We start from the raw sequence: 17008 nt of genomic DNA, 5'->3' as shown, positions 1-17008 counted from the left end.
TGTAGCACCCCCTGCAGGCTGCCCCTCAGGCCGGATCTCCTGTCGTAGGGTCCCTGCCATTGCTTAACTCGCAATCCAATTGGAGCTGCCACTGCCTGATTGGCTGCCGGTCCGTCCCTTGGCACTCTACATGTAATGTTACCCCTGGCACTGATCATGTAACCCCTGGCATCAAGGAAGACAACCCTAGTAATGAGCATGTAGGTAAATGGCACTTATGTGGCATAATATGTAAGGGGCTTTACCGTGTGGCATTACGCTGTACATAATCCCCTGTCCACAAAGCCATGCCCTACATTTTTGCATATCGCACCGTCCCTTTTTTGGGGTGTTGGGTTGTTTTGTGTGGCATAATTTGCATTAAGGGTGGCATTATGTGGCCCACATTATTCTTTTCATGGGTATGTGAGAGGCCATAAATTTAGAGCTTGCAGAGGGTAGCACCGAACACAATAGAGGGGGGGGGGAGCGAGTTCTACCACCTCAACATTTTTATTTTAAGCACTGCTGCCCAGTCCCTGCTGTGACAGCCAATCAGGTATTCCATCAGCACACCCCCCCCAACCCACAGCTCCCTTCACCTGCCCTATGCACCCAATGGCTGCTCTGCACTTACGGGGAATATGTAGCAGTGGTGCTACAATATATTGATCAATTTTTATTAAATCTGGTGAGATTAGATAAGAGTTTTTGTTGCATGTAAACATGTCCAGTAAACATATGCCTGAGGCCAAGTATAAGGGTGAGGGGGCGAGGGGCATTCTGAAGATGTTTGTAAGTAGTGAACAAAATCAAGAAACCTATATACATAAAAGACCACGTCACATGCAGGACACCAAATAAACAGCTGAGAAGTATTAGAGGAACAGGATGGTTATTAAGGAGGCATTAGGGGTGGACGATGCCCACCGCATGTGTCCCCTACCCCTGAAGGAGATTGAAGGAATAGCCCCTTATACCATAATAATAGGCCCCAAACACACATACTCATATATGGAATGGTGAAGGCATAATACACATACACTGTCGGCTGGAGAGAGTGTGAAACTCCACACAACAGGTTTGGTTTTATTAAACAACAACACATTGTGCTTCTGAAAGTACAAAATAATATTTTTTTTTAAATCACTTTTTATAAATAAAAAACAATATTGTACATTTAAACAATTATAAAGGTTTCATTAGAAAAATAAAGCTTTAATTTCCTTTACAAAATGTGATCACACCTAGGACCCGGAATCTGTCCTAGGTCGGTGCAGCACATGTAACTAGCCAGAAAGCTGTAGCAGGTTGCTGGGGTGTAACCTGAATGAAGCCTGCAGTAAGTTTCCCCCGGTTGTGCTGTATTGTGGCAGGTCTGTACTGGGCATATAGCCGTCACACACTGCCCACCAGGTCTTCTATCGCCTTCCAATCCAGCTGGCTGAGAATGCTGCCCGTGCTGTCCGATGCATTATCCAGAGTAACATTGCGGGAAGCCCCACTTCCATTCAGTAATGACCCCTGTAAGGGAGCACAAACCATGTGACCGGTATAAATCATACATCTGCATATTAAACGAAGAACTTACTTAGGTCTGTCCAACCCCGACTGCTTCATAACTAGAAGTGTTAAGTGCAGGTGTGGCCAAACCTGTCCTCAAGATCTACCAACAGTCCATGTGTCTCAGGCAACCTGTGGGTCTATAGTAGGAATGATGCAGCAGGTTTGAAAATGTGACAGTTAGTAATGACTACAGCTGTGCACCAGCTAGGTGATATGTGACAGTTAGTAATGACTACAGCTGTGCACCAGATAGGTGATATGTGACAGTTAGTAATGACTACAGCTGTGCACCAGATAGGTGATGTGGAAAACGTGGACCATTGGTAGATCTCGAGGACCGGTTTGGTCAGCCCTGGTTTAGAGGGAGGAGCAGTAATCATTCCTAAGGGGAGATAAATTGCTACTTGGAGACTTCCTCCTAACCCTCTGGGGGCCCCTTATATTCCTCTGACAGTATTAGGGCATACTTGCCTACCTGACCCTCTCCTTCAGGGAGAAAATGCTCAGTTCCTGGATTTCCCTTGTATGATTGCCCTCACCTGTTGTGACACACCTTTATTATCAATTATCTAGCTCCCCACAGGTGATGGCAATCATACATTACCAGGGAAGTCCAGGAACAGAGCATTTTCTCCCGCATGGGTCAAGTCAGCAAGCATGTATTAGGCACATCATCCCCTGCCCCTGGGGAGGGAATGACCGCAACAGTTATCTCCATCTCTGCCATTGGTTCTCATTTCTGACAGGATCCATAGCCTGCCTAGGTATCTATGGGGAACAAGCTCCAGAGCGTGACTGACACCATCTGCAGCCAATGGGCTACATCGTACAAACATTTCCCAGCAATGGAGGCTGCATATACATGGTCAGAATTAGCGCACAGGAGTCCAAACAGACCCCCTGACCCTGTCGGTGACTTACATACAGGCGGTTTGCCCCTAAGCATCCTGTGAACGGCATCTTCTATGTTTCGTACCTGTGACTGGATGGAGTTTCTAGTGCTGTTCAATATCCTGTTAATTTCCTCAGGAATTTCCCAGGGGCTCACGATATCCCTGTCATAGTCATCATCCAGCTGGAAGTCCCTGTTCTGTGGCTGCTGGCTGCTTCCTATACTGCCCCTGTCTGTACAGGAGAAGAGACAATACCGGCTATAGCGCTATATGATTATCCATACAGCATCACCAGAGTCCGGCCCAGCTCTCAGTGAGTAGACAGAGCTCCAGGACTAAGGCAAACAAGAACCTATGACGCACGGAATATAACTGAAGAAATCAAGTTCTTTGCGTAATATTAACATACTGGTATAATACGGAACAGGGACATATTGTGTTGTTTTGTCCATACCATGACGTGGTGACGCTGATTGTCTTGCTGTGGTTTTAAGGATTGGCTTTGGTGTTTTACTTTGGACGTTTGTCCTGCTCCTTCCGGCCAGTATCCCCCGGCGTGTGATCTGGGACAGGCGGTCTCCTGGTATAGATGGGTCTGCAGGGAGAGGTGTGTGGCTGTGACCATCTATTACATAGCACTAGTATTACTGGAGCAGCAGAACATGAAATCACTGTAGTCAGATATCATGAATTATACTGGGCACAGATACATAGTTACCTCCCCTCCTGCATTCTGCAGGAGACTCCCTGACAGCAGCAATCTCCCTCTCTCCCTCATTAGTCTAGCAATCTCCCTCATGTCACCTAGCCCACATAAACTGTTACATCATAGTTACTTCCCCTCCCGCATTCTGCAGGAGACTCCCTGACATAGCAGCAATCTCCCTCTCTCCCTCATTAGTCTAGCAATCTCCCTCATGTCACTTAGCCCACATTACACTGTTACATTTTGGGGGAAAAAAGGAATGAGAGATAGATACATTTACATTGAATCATCAGCACCATTTCCCAGCACTTTACTAAGTATAGTATCTCTTACTAACTGCTTTGGGGCTCATCTACATTTGGATATAAGTCATTGTAAAAGACTCCTCTCAGATGTAGCAGTACACACCCACGCTTCTAGGTGCCACGTTCACAATCTCTTTTCACAATCTCTCCATCTATGGAACTAGACACGCCCTTTGGGAGGAGCATGACACGCCCCCTCAATGGGGCGCTGTGCAAAATTCTATTTCCGACTATATTCTCCCTGAAACTAGTTTTCAAAAGTAGGAAAGTATGCACAGATCCCTAGACAGGAATCTCCATTACTCAGTACTCTCAGGAATACAAAGTCTCTTACATTATTTTCTAATTGTTCATTCACTTTTAAAAATTAAAAAAGGAAGTAATACAATATAATAATCCAGTAATGCTAATAATGTCCTGCAGGGTCGGGTCATTCTCAGCCTCCGTCCAGCTTAATGGCTGTTTTTTTCCCTAAAAGAAATGTCACCAGAGAGTGGGCCAGCTCTCACCCCTCATCTATGTCCTGACCACTGGAACTGGAGCCATTAAAATCAGCCCGAACCCAGATGCCGCTGGAATTAATGCTACTTTCCATAGAAAACCCTGAGATCTCCCTTGATATCTCTTATATATTTGGCTACATCTGTCACTCAAAGTGTGTCTGAAGCTGTAACGCTGGGTGGAGCCTCTGACTCACATGACAGAGAACCAGCCCAGTGAGCCCACAGACAGTGCCAGACACCCTCTGCCTCTCCATGTTACACAGCAAAGACACAGCTACTCACCAGACACACCAGGTGAGCGCCCCACACCGCCATACCTCCCAACATGACCCTCTCCAGGAGGGACAGAATGCTCTGTTTCCGGACTTCCATCTTAATTTATGATTGTCATCACCTGTTTTAAACAGGGTAATTGATAAGAAAGGTGTTTAAGCACAGGTGATGGTAATCCATAAATTAAGAAGAAAGTCCAGAAACAGAGCAATGTGTCCCTCCTGGAGAGGGTCATGTTGGGAGGTATGCACCTCTCCCCTCCCCCCCCCCCCCCCCATTCACGGCAACCCCACGGCAATGGCACATGCAAAACACTGACATGGCTATAGTCGACAATGAAAAAGGTTGACAAGATTTATTTTTCACTTTTTCAAAGTTTTCATATTCATTCTCATGTGTCGACATGGACACCAATGAAGTGCCACACTTATGTCAACATTTACATGTGTTGACCTTTCTGTGTTGATTTTTTCTTGTGGCGATTCGCGGCACCCCCCTGCAATTTGCAGCACACCCCCCGCAATTCGCGGCACCCCCGGTGACTCCCGCTATTCGCGGTGACACCCCCCCTCCTGCGATTCGCGGCACCCCGCGACCCCCCACGATTCGCGCCAACCCCCCGGGCCCCCCCTTTCGCGGTTCACGGTGCCCCCCACGACCCCCCCTACCGCGATTCCCCACCCCTGACCCCCCCTCCTGTCATTGTGGCAACCCCCTGCGACCCACCCTCCCGCGATTCACTGCAACCCCCCGCGCCTCCCATGATTCGCGGCACCCACACACCCCCCAATTCACGGCGTCCACCCACGACCCCTCCTCCCATGTTTCGCGGACACCCCTCACCTCCTCCCCCCCCCCCACCCCCGCGCGCGATTCACGACAACCCCAGGATTAAATGGCACATGCAAAACACTGGCACGGCTATGGTCGACAATGAAAAAGGTTGACATGAGTTTTTGAAGATTTATTTTTCTTTTTTTGAATGTTTTCATATTCATTCTCATGTGTCGACATGGACACCAATGAAGTGCCACACTTATGTCAACATTTACATGTGTTGAACTTTCTGTGATGATTTTTTCTTGTAGCAATTTTTTTCCAGTGACAACTATGTGCACGTCAACCTACACACCATCAACCAATTCTTTGTATAATATATAACACCTGTTCTGTTTTACTGTAGGTGTTTTAAGTCAGATCTTTTACTGCTACTATTACTGTTTATGTAAATGCATTCTGAATGACAGCAACATCCTACCATCCTTCTACAAGAATATATAACCAACTAGGTGATTCATCGCGCCCCGTGCCCCCCCCTCCCGCAGTTCACAGACCCCCCCGCGCACCCCCCCTCCCGGGAGTCGCAACCCCCCCTTGCGAAATTCACGCCCCCTCCCACGCTTTGCGGACCCCCGCCCTCTCCCGCAATTCGCGGACACCTGCGCCCCCTCCCTCCCTTGATTCACGGCACCCCCCGCGCCCCTCCTGCAATTCACGGCACCCCTAAGCCCCTCTTTAGTCCCCCGTATACTCACACACCCCTATCACTACCCAGCTTCCTGCTCTCCTGAACCGTAACTTCCACCACTGGGGAGTCGCTGACGCTGTTTTGCCCACATGCCCCTATCATGCCTCATAGCCCAGCCTCCTGCTCTCATGCACCCGAACTCCCACCCAGTAGGAGGAGACACTGACTAAGGGCCACCATCCTGTACTCCTGTACTGCCACGCTGGACCCTCACCCACTGGCAGAAGCTGCACAGTATCTCCCACCCTCCTCTTTAGTCCCCCTTATGCCCACACACCCCTATCACTACCCAGCCTCCTGTTTTCCTGTGTCGTGACTTCCGCCAGTGGGGAGCCGCTGACTCAAAAACACCCTACTAAACTATTGCACACACACACCTAAACAACACGCACACACAGCCCCCCCCCCCCCACAAATGTCACTGTACCATCCACACTATCAATGTACATCTTACTCTGTAACCGCTTTTTAATTAAACAAAACAATGCACCCCCCCTTCCAAATCATATGCTCTCTATTTAACACATTTCACCTATAACTCAAGTTGCAATACAGGCATCTTTCATACAATTCTAACCATATTTCTCATATACAAATGTTCACAAATTAAGGGGGCGCAGCCACTTACGCCGGTGTGAAGAGTGCCTGTAGGGCGCGATGAATCACCTAGTGTGTTTAATAAATGTTAAATAGTCCTCCATCCCCTCAAATTCCAAAATAACTGTGACCAAGACAGAGAGTATCTGGACTTGCTTATGGTCAGTGTACACAGCTCCCGGCGCTTGGCTTTCCGTCAGCAATGTCTAGTATTTGGGAGACTTCTTTGCAAACTAACAATCGTCCTAACTAAATATCACTTCTGGAGACTTATCCTGGTGGAATGTTCCAGTCACATGGTCTGGCCGCATTACATATATCATGTTGGGATGCGGTCATTTGGTCATTATGGTAGACAGTCATTAGGTCAACATGGTAAAAGGTCGACATAGGAAAAGGTTGACATGGTTCTAGGTCGACAGGTCATTAGTTCGACAGTCAAAAGGTTGACATGGGGTTGTCACTGTTTTTTGAGCCGACATGTGCCGATAGGCAGTATTTCATGCCCTACCATCCACTAGGGCGTGGTGGGAGAATAAAATAGTGTGCCCGACGCATAGCGAGCAATGTGAGGGGACGCAGTGCAATTTTAACTGTGTCTATGTCGACTGTGTTGACATTCAGGTTAAAAAAAAAAACAGTGAAAAAACCCAACCTTTTCACTGTCGACCTAGACATTGTCGAACTAACGACCTGTCAAACTAATGACCTTTCGACCTACAACCATGTCAACCTAGATTTTCGTGTCGACCATCATGCTGTAGACCAAATGATTTCCAACCCGTCATGTTGCGGCTGTTCTTCCTCTTCCACATGTGACATATCGGGGTCCCAGGTGCAGTCTTCTCTATAGAACAGTTATGTGAAGCTGATCTGTGGACCTAGGCATCCCAGTGTATCCAGTGGCACTGCCTCTGGCATTGTGGCAGCAATCCTGGGCATGGTCCTTACGGCTCTGCTTTGGCATACCCAGAACTTGAGGTCACTTAATTACTCAGCTGTCCCTAGATATAAGGTACAGTGGCCATCCTGTCCCTGTACTGTAGCTTTCTCTGGTGCTTTAGTCGTAGAGCCACTGGGCTGCCGCACTCACCTGAAATGGGCACAACATGGCATAAAGCAAATGTGCTCAACATGCACCTATCCAGCTTTTGTGGGATTAAGAAACCTGTGGCAGTGCATGCTGGGATGTGTAGTTCCACAACAATGGCAGCATATTGAGCGCCCCTGCTTTAAAGCAAGAGCCAAACATCCACCCAGTTGCAGGTGTTGTCACTCAGTGGTCTGAACCACAACGAGCTGTCTGGGCTTCTTAAGGGAGAGCTGCACCAGTGCTTGAATCAAGAAACCTTTATTACTCAGTCTCCAATAGGATTGTATCACCCCTCATTCAATGGTGAGAAGAACCCTCACTGGAAGCAGAGGCGTCTATATGACTGGGAAGCACCAGGAGACTGAAGATAAATGCGATATGTGACACTTCTATTTCTGTGTGTGACTGAGGCTCTGAATCTGTGCACAAAGTGCTGCAATATATCGGCTGCGGCTTTTTTCACAGTCACAAGTCAGCCACACATAATATACACATGGCACATATCACATTAATCAGCACATTCTTCTTGTGTGTGGTATCGGCATTGTGCTGCGACTAGGATGCATTTTCAGCAGAAAAGACTCCCAACGTTAGTAGGACATGGCCGCCTGCTTACGCCAGGTGTCTCATGCTGCGTGGTGTATTCAGGCTAGATGTAGGGGGACACGTCTGTATATAACTTACACATCATTGTGAAGAATTGTGCGCCCCTAAAATGTACTAATAATCACATTGGGCAACATGAAATGTGCTCACAGATAATCACGCTCATTAACAGCTTGTTACCGTATTTTCTGCGCACAGAATAGCTGGCTGCGCTCTGAGTCCTGGTTTTCGGTTCCAAGTTGCTCTTCGGAGACACAAATGTTGCTCTTCCTGTATTAATACAATTCGGGGACAGATAAAGTATTATGGAAATAACGTACAATTACTGCGATGAGATTGTCCTCTACAGTACATTCTGCAGACACACTGCACTAAGTACCATGGTTCTTACATAAAGACCCCGCACTAACCCTATTACACAGCAGCACTGAGCATACAGATCTCACCACTAACCAATATGGTTACAGCCATAACCTATCAATCAGAGATCCTCCTACCTCTCGTCCATGTTGAGGTGGAGGCGGCCCTTGGCTGCGGAGCAGCGCCTCTGGAAGCCGACCTGCGTTTCTCAGCGTAGCCAGCCGACAAGCTGCGCACAGCAACGCGGGACCTGCAAAAGCACAATTATACCAATGTCAGTATTCATTTTTTTGCACTCACTGTAAATGTCAGTTCGTCCGATTCCCTCAGGGGGGCAGTGCAGGGACTGTGTGATGTACGCACCTAGGGAAGCTGTATATTTACTAAAGCTTCTAAAAATGAAGCGATTATTTTTTATAATTTCTCTATTGCATCCACAAAACTGATAAAACAGAATCTGATTGTTGCTATGGACAACAGCACCTCTTTTAATTTTTAGAACCTTTAATAAATAATATACCCTGCAGTGAAAAAGGAACTAGAAAAAAAAAATTGCTGCTCCTATTATTTTAGGTTTCTCCTGCAGGAACTAAACCAAAAAATGACTTGCTGCGGAAAGTGGGCGGGCTTTTAGAGGGGGAGGGAGGAGTTTCGGCTGCAATAGTTTCTATTATTTATTGCCTACTGCTCAGACTCCCACCTAAACCCACGGTCTCTGCGGTGCCCCCCAGATAGGACAACAGTTGGCTGCACTTAATTTCCGTACATATGAAAGTGGTGACATTGGTTCTCTAGCAATCAGAATGTGATTACCCCCATCATGAACAGCTCAAATACGTGATCCATTATAATTTCATATACAGATAGTAATAAGAGGAGATATATCACCCATTTGAAGCTGACGGAGGACCCCAATGCTTGGAGAGGGACGCTGGGGATGTCCTGGGTTTGGGACTGGCAGAAGGCACCTGCTTGGCTTCCGATAACATATCCTGCATGAGACTTATGGCATCTGATACCCGATAAGTGTGATGCTCAGACAGCAGCGTCCTGGGAGACACAGCAGCGGAATTACTCAGCAACCTCTATGCTGGGCGGAAGCATTAACATCATTGTACTAGGAAGAGACCCCATAGCTACCTGTCTTTCTCATCCTTCTCTCGCTGGCTCTGCCGGATCGTCTTCGAGGATATGGAGGTGTCCTGAAAAAGGAAACAAAAGGATTATTTTACCGGTGTATAAGTGACATAGCTCCGAGTCCCACAGAACCCGCGAGGTGGTGAGAAATAGGGGGAGGCGGGCAAAGGTTCTCCCTGCTGCGGAGGACATTACGCCTGATTGCCATTACATGAACTATTAACTAATAGGAGATAAACATCATACTCATTATATAGGAATATTTTGTTTATTTATGAAGTTGTTTCCATAGATTTCATAATGGCGTATTGTGCAGCAGGCCTGTTCCCTAGTAGCAGAGGGGACGTTTTCTGTAATATAACCACACATATTGTATGAACATTGTGCTCACTGGGCCGCAGTGATCTAGGGTGGCTGCAACCAATGTTTGTCCAGACTGGGTTTGAAAAATGACGGGAGCTGATTGGCCGGTTAAAGTACCAGCCACTTTATCATTTCACCGGGTAAATAAATCTGCCCCTCTGTCCTTTCGGGTATTAATCAATTGACTGTGGGAGCCAAAGCCGACCAGATCAGAATCGGTAATTATTACTGTAATGGGGCTTACACACAGGGCAATTTAAGGGCATTTTCTAAGTGATCTGACTTCATTTGACTAGATCTCTTGCCCCTACATGAATCTAATTTAGATCGTTGGTCAGGTCCATGGTTCTCAGCGGAGAACACTGGCCCTGACGGATCGCTCAGCACAGTCACCCCATGTGTAGGCCCCATAAGATCACCCAGCGGAATCTGTAGAACAATACAGATAGTTGACAGATGTGAAGCTGCAGTCGGAGCATAACCTGGGACAATGGGCGACACGGTAGCACAGTGGTTGGTATCGCTGCCGTGTATTTAATCATGACTGGGGCATTATCGGTGTAGTTTGTATGTTCTCCCGGTGTTTGTGTGGGATTTCTCCAAGCAAGCAGGTTTATTAATAATAAAAAATAACTTTAAAAAAATCGCCAAACGGAGCATTCTGGGGCTTCTCACTCTAATTTACTAAAAGGTTCTAAAAACTAAAGAGATGTTGTTGCCCATAGCAACCAAGCATTGTCTGTCTTATTTTCTATGCAATACAGAAAGGATAGCTAGATCTGGTTGCTCCAGGCAACATCCCAACTTTTTCACATTTTGAACCTGCATTTAATGTGTCCCTAAAACTTTAGGGGAACGGGGGTAATTTGCTGTTGCTAAGCGTCTACCAGCAGGAGGGAAATGGAGAAGTGACGTACTGCTGCCCGCTGTGACTGGAAGGGGTGGTGCTCCTGCTGCCTCAGATCCTCCAGCCTCTTGCGATGTTCCGCCAGGCGCTCCCTCTGCTTTCTCTTCATCCACTGCTGCAGCTCCGACCTCTCTCTTGGTGTCTTTTTTGAAGTATTGTGGCGGGGCCTGGCCCTGGGGGTGGAAGCGGTTGTCGTGGCTTTAAACATGGATGCATCATTTCCATCAAATGGGCAACGCAATCTGCAGAAATCCCCCCCCCCCTCATGACATTATACTGTTACTATTGGCAATTACACACACACACACACACCCCTCCATAGGTGCAGGAATTTACACATGCATGATATAAATATAGCCAGGATACACTCACACAACTGTTCTCATGCATGTGTTTGCGGGTGTCAACTGGGCGGCAACAACGCAACCAGAGAAATGGATGAGATGTGTACAACTGAGTCTACTCTGCATAAATGAGTTTACAGCACACACATACAGATGTGTCCCCATAATCTTTGCTGACGCACTTGGCCCGCAAGGAGGCGTGAGAACCTTCTGGCATTGGGCATTTTTTTTATACAAAAATGTGTTTTCGTCACAAAGCAATGTGACTAAGATGCACGATAAGACTGTGCTGATTAAGTTGATGTAACACATGTACGTGGGTGCGCGAAGGAGTCTTTTCAATCTGTACATGAATGCTACAAAGTAGCAACAGCTTTTTTTTTCCCAGTACAAGTTCTGTTCTGCTCTGTATACAGACTCAGTCCCACACAAGATATAAGTTAATCATCACAGTCTCTTAGTGCATCCTAGTCACTTTGTGACAAATGCATTTTTCGGCAAAAAAAGAAGAAAAGAACGTCCGATGTTAGCAAAGTTGCCCCGGGACCTTGCGGCTTGTTCATACCAGGTATATCGCTCTGTAAGGCATATTGAGGCTAGATGTAGGAGGACATTGTCTCACAGCTTTCCTACCTGGATAGTGCATCGGCTTGGCCTTTTGTCAGCCCTAGTTCGGAAGCAGAGACCCCTCCTGCCATGAGATCCCCCAGGATATCTGCGAAATCGCTCAGTCCTGTCACCTGGAGCGGGTCGGAGGCAGTGCTGCAGGACACAGGTGTATACAGAGGGGTCAGGAGCATTACCCAGTACACACAAATACTCAGAGACACCTATCTGGAGCGAATGCAGATCTAGAACCACAAGGGATCACACCACAACAAGAACGAATACGATAACGACATTCTGCGGTAAGTTTCTCACACAGAAGGGCTGATGGGTCTCGCTTACCTTTTATCCATGTTCCTGTTCTGTTCAGGAGCTGAAACAAAAGTTTATATGTTGTAAATATGACCACGGTCACTCTTTTTATCTGGTTTCACAGACTGTAGTAGAGGAATGAGACTATTCCCAGCCAGCAGCATCACATTGCTGGGTCTCCCAGGGAGACATCAGGAAACACAATGACTCCCCATGGACACCTCGTCCTGGGTTATATAAGGTGAAGGCTTTATTACAGGAGAACATGAAACGGTAAGATGACCAGGCCGGACTCATCCGGAGCTCTGGGCGGCTTCCAAAAGCTCCATAAAAGTATAATCATAGAAGTAACAGAGATGGTTTTATTGTAGGAAACGGACAAGACCAAATGTTTTTGTTCTGTTCTATTTTCAAAAAGATCGACATTAATGTAACGGAATAGAACATTAACTATGTAACTGTCACTATTGCAACTAGCTCACACATTAACCAGTATTATTGTCTTGGTATTAATAGGAACGGCACAAAAATACAATGCTACAGTACTGTATACTGTACTATACATTTTTTTTAAATATCCCCACATATAATAATTTTTGTAATGAAACTTTTTATCATATACATGAAACATCCATATCTGCCTTTCCCTGAGAGACACACACAGATAAGGCCGCCTACCTGTAGTGGGGCGGATGTCACTTTTGGCAGAGATGAAGACCTTCAAAGGGCTTCTATGTAAGCCAATATCAGCCGGGCTTGGTAGTGTAAACTCATCTTCCTCATCCAGCCCTTCCAGGACTACGTCACTCAGAGGCAGCACTGAACAAAAGCAATGGTACAGGGTACGACAATGAGCAGCTCAGTATACAGCATAAAGGATCTCCAGCCAGGTGTGTCTCAAATGACAAATGGGGCGAGGGCCAGGATTGAAGGGCCAGGACTGAAGGGCCATATCCGAAACTCATCATGCAAAAACAATAGAAAGTCCTACAAGTCTGGGTGATGGGCATAAGGACAGGGACCAAAAATCCTGGTTCATACAGTTGTTCTCATAACTTTACATACCCTAGCAGAATTTGTGATTTTCTGCCCATTTGTCAGAGAATATGAAGGATAACTCACAAACTTTTCTTTCACTCATGGTTAGTGGTTGAGTGAAGCCATTTATTGTCAAACAACAGGGTTTACGCTTTTTAAATCATAAGGACAACAGAAACTACCCAAATGACCCTGATCAATAGTTTACATACCCTGGAGATTTTAGCCTTACACAAACAGGTTTGAATGGCTACTAAAGGTAACCGTCCACACCTGTTATTTGTTTGCTTGTAATCAGTGTGTGTGTATAAAAAGGTCAGTGAGTTTCTGGACTCCTGAAAGACCCTTGCATCTTTCATCCAGTGCTGCACTGACCTCAGGACTACATGCCATGATCCTCAGGATTACATGCTACAATCCTCAGGACTACGTGCCACGACCACCAGGACTACGTGCCATGATCCTCAGGACTACGTGCCATTACCTTCAGGACTACGTGCCACGGCCATCAGGACTACATGCCATTACCTTCAGGACTATGTGCCACGACCATCAGGACTATGTGCCACGACCATCAGGACTACGTGCCACGACCATCAGGACTACATGCTATTACCTTCAGGACTATGTGCCATGGCCATCAGGGCTACATGCCATTACCTTCAGGACTATGTGCCACGACCATCAGGACTATGTGCCACGAACATCAGGACTACGTGCCACGACCATCAGGACTACATGCCATTACCTTCAGGACTACATGCCATTACCTTCAGGACTATGTTCCATGGCCATCAGGACTACATGCCATTACCTTCAGGACTATGTGCCACGGCCATCAGGACTACATGCCATTACCTTCAGGACTATGTGCCACGACCATCAGGACTACATGCCATTACCTTCAGGACTATGTGCCACGACCATCAGGACTATGTGCCACGACCATCAGGACTACGTGCCACGACCATCAGGACTACATGCCATTACCTTCAGGACTACATGCCATTACCTTCAGGACTATGTGCCATGGCCATCAGGACTACATGCCATTACCTTCAGGACTATGTGCCACGGCCATCAGGACTACATGCCATTACCTTCAGGACTATGTGCCACGGCCATCAGGACTACATGCCATTACCTTCAGGACTATGTGCCATGGCCATCAGGACTACATGCCATTACCTTCAGGACTATGTGCCACGGCCATCAGGACTACATGCCATTACCTTCAGGACTATGTGCCACGGCCATCAGGACTACATGCCATTACCTTCAGGACTATGTGCCACGACCATCAGGACTATGTGCCACGGCCATCAGGACTACATGCCATTACCTTCAGGACTATGTGCCACGACTATTAGGACTATGTGCCACGACCATTAGGACTATGTGCCACGACCATCAGGACTACGTGCCACGACCATCAGGACTACATGCCATTACCTTCAGGACTACATGCCATTACCTTCAGGACTATGTGCCACGACCAATGTTCCCTCTAATTTTACGAAGGCTGTGTGCGGCAAAAGATTTTGGCTGTGCAATTTTGGAAGGAAATTTAAATTTTTGTGCGTCACTTATATATAACTGGAAAATGACGTTCAGCATTTGTGTTAACTTTACTTCAAAATGATATCAAACATTTAACCATTTAAAACACAGCACATGATGTAGTTAATGAGTGAAACACACATTAATTGAGTCCACAACTGCAAAAAGGGACCAGTGCTGCTTTGTGCGCTCTGTTGTAATGTCTGTGCGCACGCTCATCGAGTTGTGTGCGCGCGCACGTGCGCACAGCTTAGAGGGAACACTGGCCACGACCATCAGGACTATGTGCCACGACCATCAGGACTACATGCCAGGACCATGCTGCAAGTGCTTCTAAATTAAGCTTCTGGATAAACCCTACACGTATGAATAGGGGAGGACTATATTTAATCACTGCAACGCTGGGGAATAACCAGGGCACTGATACGGGATTGACCATATTGCCATACATCTTACCATATAGGTATGGATCACGGGATTGACCAGCATTAGGTCTACAAGCATTAGGTCCACTACTGAAGGTCGACATACATGAAGGTTGACTTGACTGAAGGACGACATGGGTTAGGTCGACAGGGTCATTAGGTTGACACAAGCACTGGGATTTTTCAGTTTTTTTTAAGACTCAAATGTTGACACAGTCGATATGGACACTAAAAAAAGTGCACCGCGCCCTCTCGCAAGATTCGCTGCGATCGCCATGCTTGGGGCATGGTGCCTTGCTCGGCACGCTATTTTATTCTCCCTCCACGCCCTAGTGGATGGTAGGGCATGAAATACCGCCTGTTGGTTCATGTCGGCTCAAAAAAAAAAAAAAAACTAATGTTGACCTTTTGACTATCGACCTTCCCCATGTCGACCTAGCGACCGTATACCGTATGGATTCCCCTTAGGCATTTCTCTTGGTCGGCGCTTAGCCCATGTTCGTGAAGCCTCATTAGCACACATTTACTATAACCTAAATGTCCAACACAAACAATCATCATCTAAGGAATGGGATACGGTCATTTGGTCAACAAGCATTGGGTCAACACCATTAGTTCAACATGCAGTAATGTCGACATGGGTCTAGGTCGACAGGGTCGGTGTATATACATTTTATTAATGGGAAGTCATGAATACAGAGAAAAAGCATTACAAGAAAAAGGTATCACAAGAAAACTTGTTAAGTGGATTCAAAAGAAAAAGAAAATGTTCTCTATATATGTGAACAGTCACCATTTAATATAGACAACTCTTTTGTATAGAATAATATTATTTATAGAAGAATTGAGAAGTAGGAAATGAAAAGAAAAATATAGACGAAAGGAAGAGGAAGGAAAGAGAGAGAATAGAAAAAGGGTCATTAGGTCGACAGTAAAAATGTCAACATGGTGTATTTCATTGTTTTTTTGAGCTGACATGTGCCGACAGGCGGTATCTCATGCCCTACCATCCACTAGGGCGTGGTGGGAGAATTAAATAGTGTGCCAAGAGTAGCGAGGCACCGCGCCCGAAGCATGCCGAGCGAAGCGAGGGGACGTGGCGCACTGTAACCTGTGTCCATGTCGACATTCGGGTAAAAAAACAGTGAAAAACCCCATGTCGACCTAATGCTTGTGTCGACCTAACAGCCCTGTCGACCTAGACTAATGACGACCTTACTGCATGTTGACCTAATGGTGTCGACCTAGTTGTTGTAGGCCAAATGATCCACACCCTAGGGAACACTGAGTATTGCCCACAGCAGCTGAGCTATGGCTCTTTGGAAAGACAAAATGGTTGTACGGAAAGAAACCTTTGTATGTTGATTGCTAAGGATTCGTCTGAAACATCTTCAATCACAATGTGGAAATAAGATGCTGCTAAATGTCATTTTGTAGACCGCTCTCCTCCCAGCAGGGCTGCAGAGATGTCCTCAGACTACAGTCATTACCGGAGCTAGATTCCGGAATCTTCTGGTGCCCCCAGCTCTGTGTCATCCCTTGGCTGAATAGCATTTGGTACTGGTCCAGCTGTGTGAGATCTCAGTGTAGCCTCCCCCATCCAGTACAATGCGGCTTTCCTATGCTCTCATCAAATATGGTTTCAAATAAACTAGTGGCAAATGTACTAAACCTTAGAGAGGCATAAAGTGGACAAACAACAACCATCAGTTCCTAACTGCCATGTTTCAGGATTTGTTTGGAAAATGACAGGAGCTGATAAGCTGATACTTTAGTCTTGAAGAGTCATAAAGTGGAGAGAGATAAAGCCCCGTACACTCGGGGGAGATATATTGCTCAGTTTCTCCTTTTTATCAGCGACCAGAGATGGTCGCTGATGAAAAAGAAACTGCGGGGGGAGCCCGGCA

At 46.6% G+C, this 17008-nt stretch overlaps 1 protein-coding gene across 4 annotated transcripts in view; it reads right to left on the bottom strand.

Moving 5' to 3' along the window:
- Positions 1-1031: 1031 nt before the first annotated feature.
- CPLANE1 (ciliogenesis and planar polarity effector complex subunit 1) overlaps positions 1032-17008 on the bottom strand; it is a 76589-nt gene continuing 60612 nt past the window's right edge. For 3 of the 4 annotated variants that reach the window (XM_083154620.1, XM_083154641.1, XM_083154630.1), the window contains 11 exons: positions 12757-12897; positions 12109-12139; positions 11794-11922; positions 10827-10989; positions 9550-9611; positions 9298-9459; positions 8547-8659; positions 8230-8319; positions 2893-3033; positions 2522-2670; positions 1032-1503 (listed from right to left, as the gene is read on the bottom strand). In XM_083154620.1, the coding sequence (XP_083010746.1) occupies positions 1378-1503; positions 2522-2670; positions 2893-3033; positions 8230-8319; positions 8547-8659; positions 9298-9459; positions 9550-9611; positions 10827-10989; positions 11794-11922; positions 12109-12139; positions 12757-12897 (1307 nt within the window). In that variant the 3' untranslated portion in view covers positions 1032-1377. Of the gene's footprint in view, positions 1504-2521; positions 2671-2892; positions 3034-8229; positions 8320-8546; positions 8660-9297; positions 9460-9549; positions 9612-10826; positions 10990-11793; positions 11923-12108; positions 12140-12756; positions 12898-14279; positions 14639-17008 lie in introns of those variants that run through there. The other variant, XM_083154652.1, reaches the window with a different exon arrangement.

The sequence above is a fragment of the Crinia signifera genome, chromosome 1 (genome assembly GCF_055691185.1).
Source record: "Crinia signifera chromosome 1, ASM5569118v1, whole genome shotgun sequence".
Classification (NCBI taxonomy): domain Eukaryota; kingdom Metazoa; phylum Chordata; class Amphibia; order Anura; family Myobatrachidae; genus Crinia; species Crinia signifera.
Note: the sequence above shows the minus strand (reverse complement) of the source record. Positions and strands in the feature narration are given on the sequence as shown.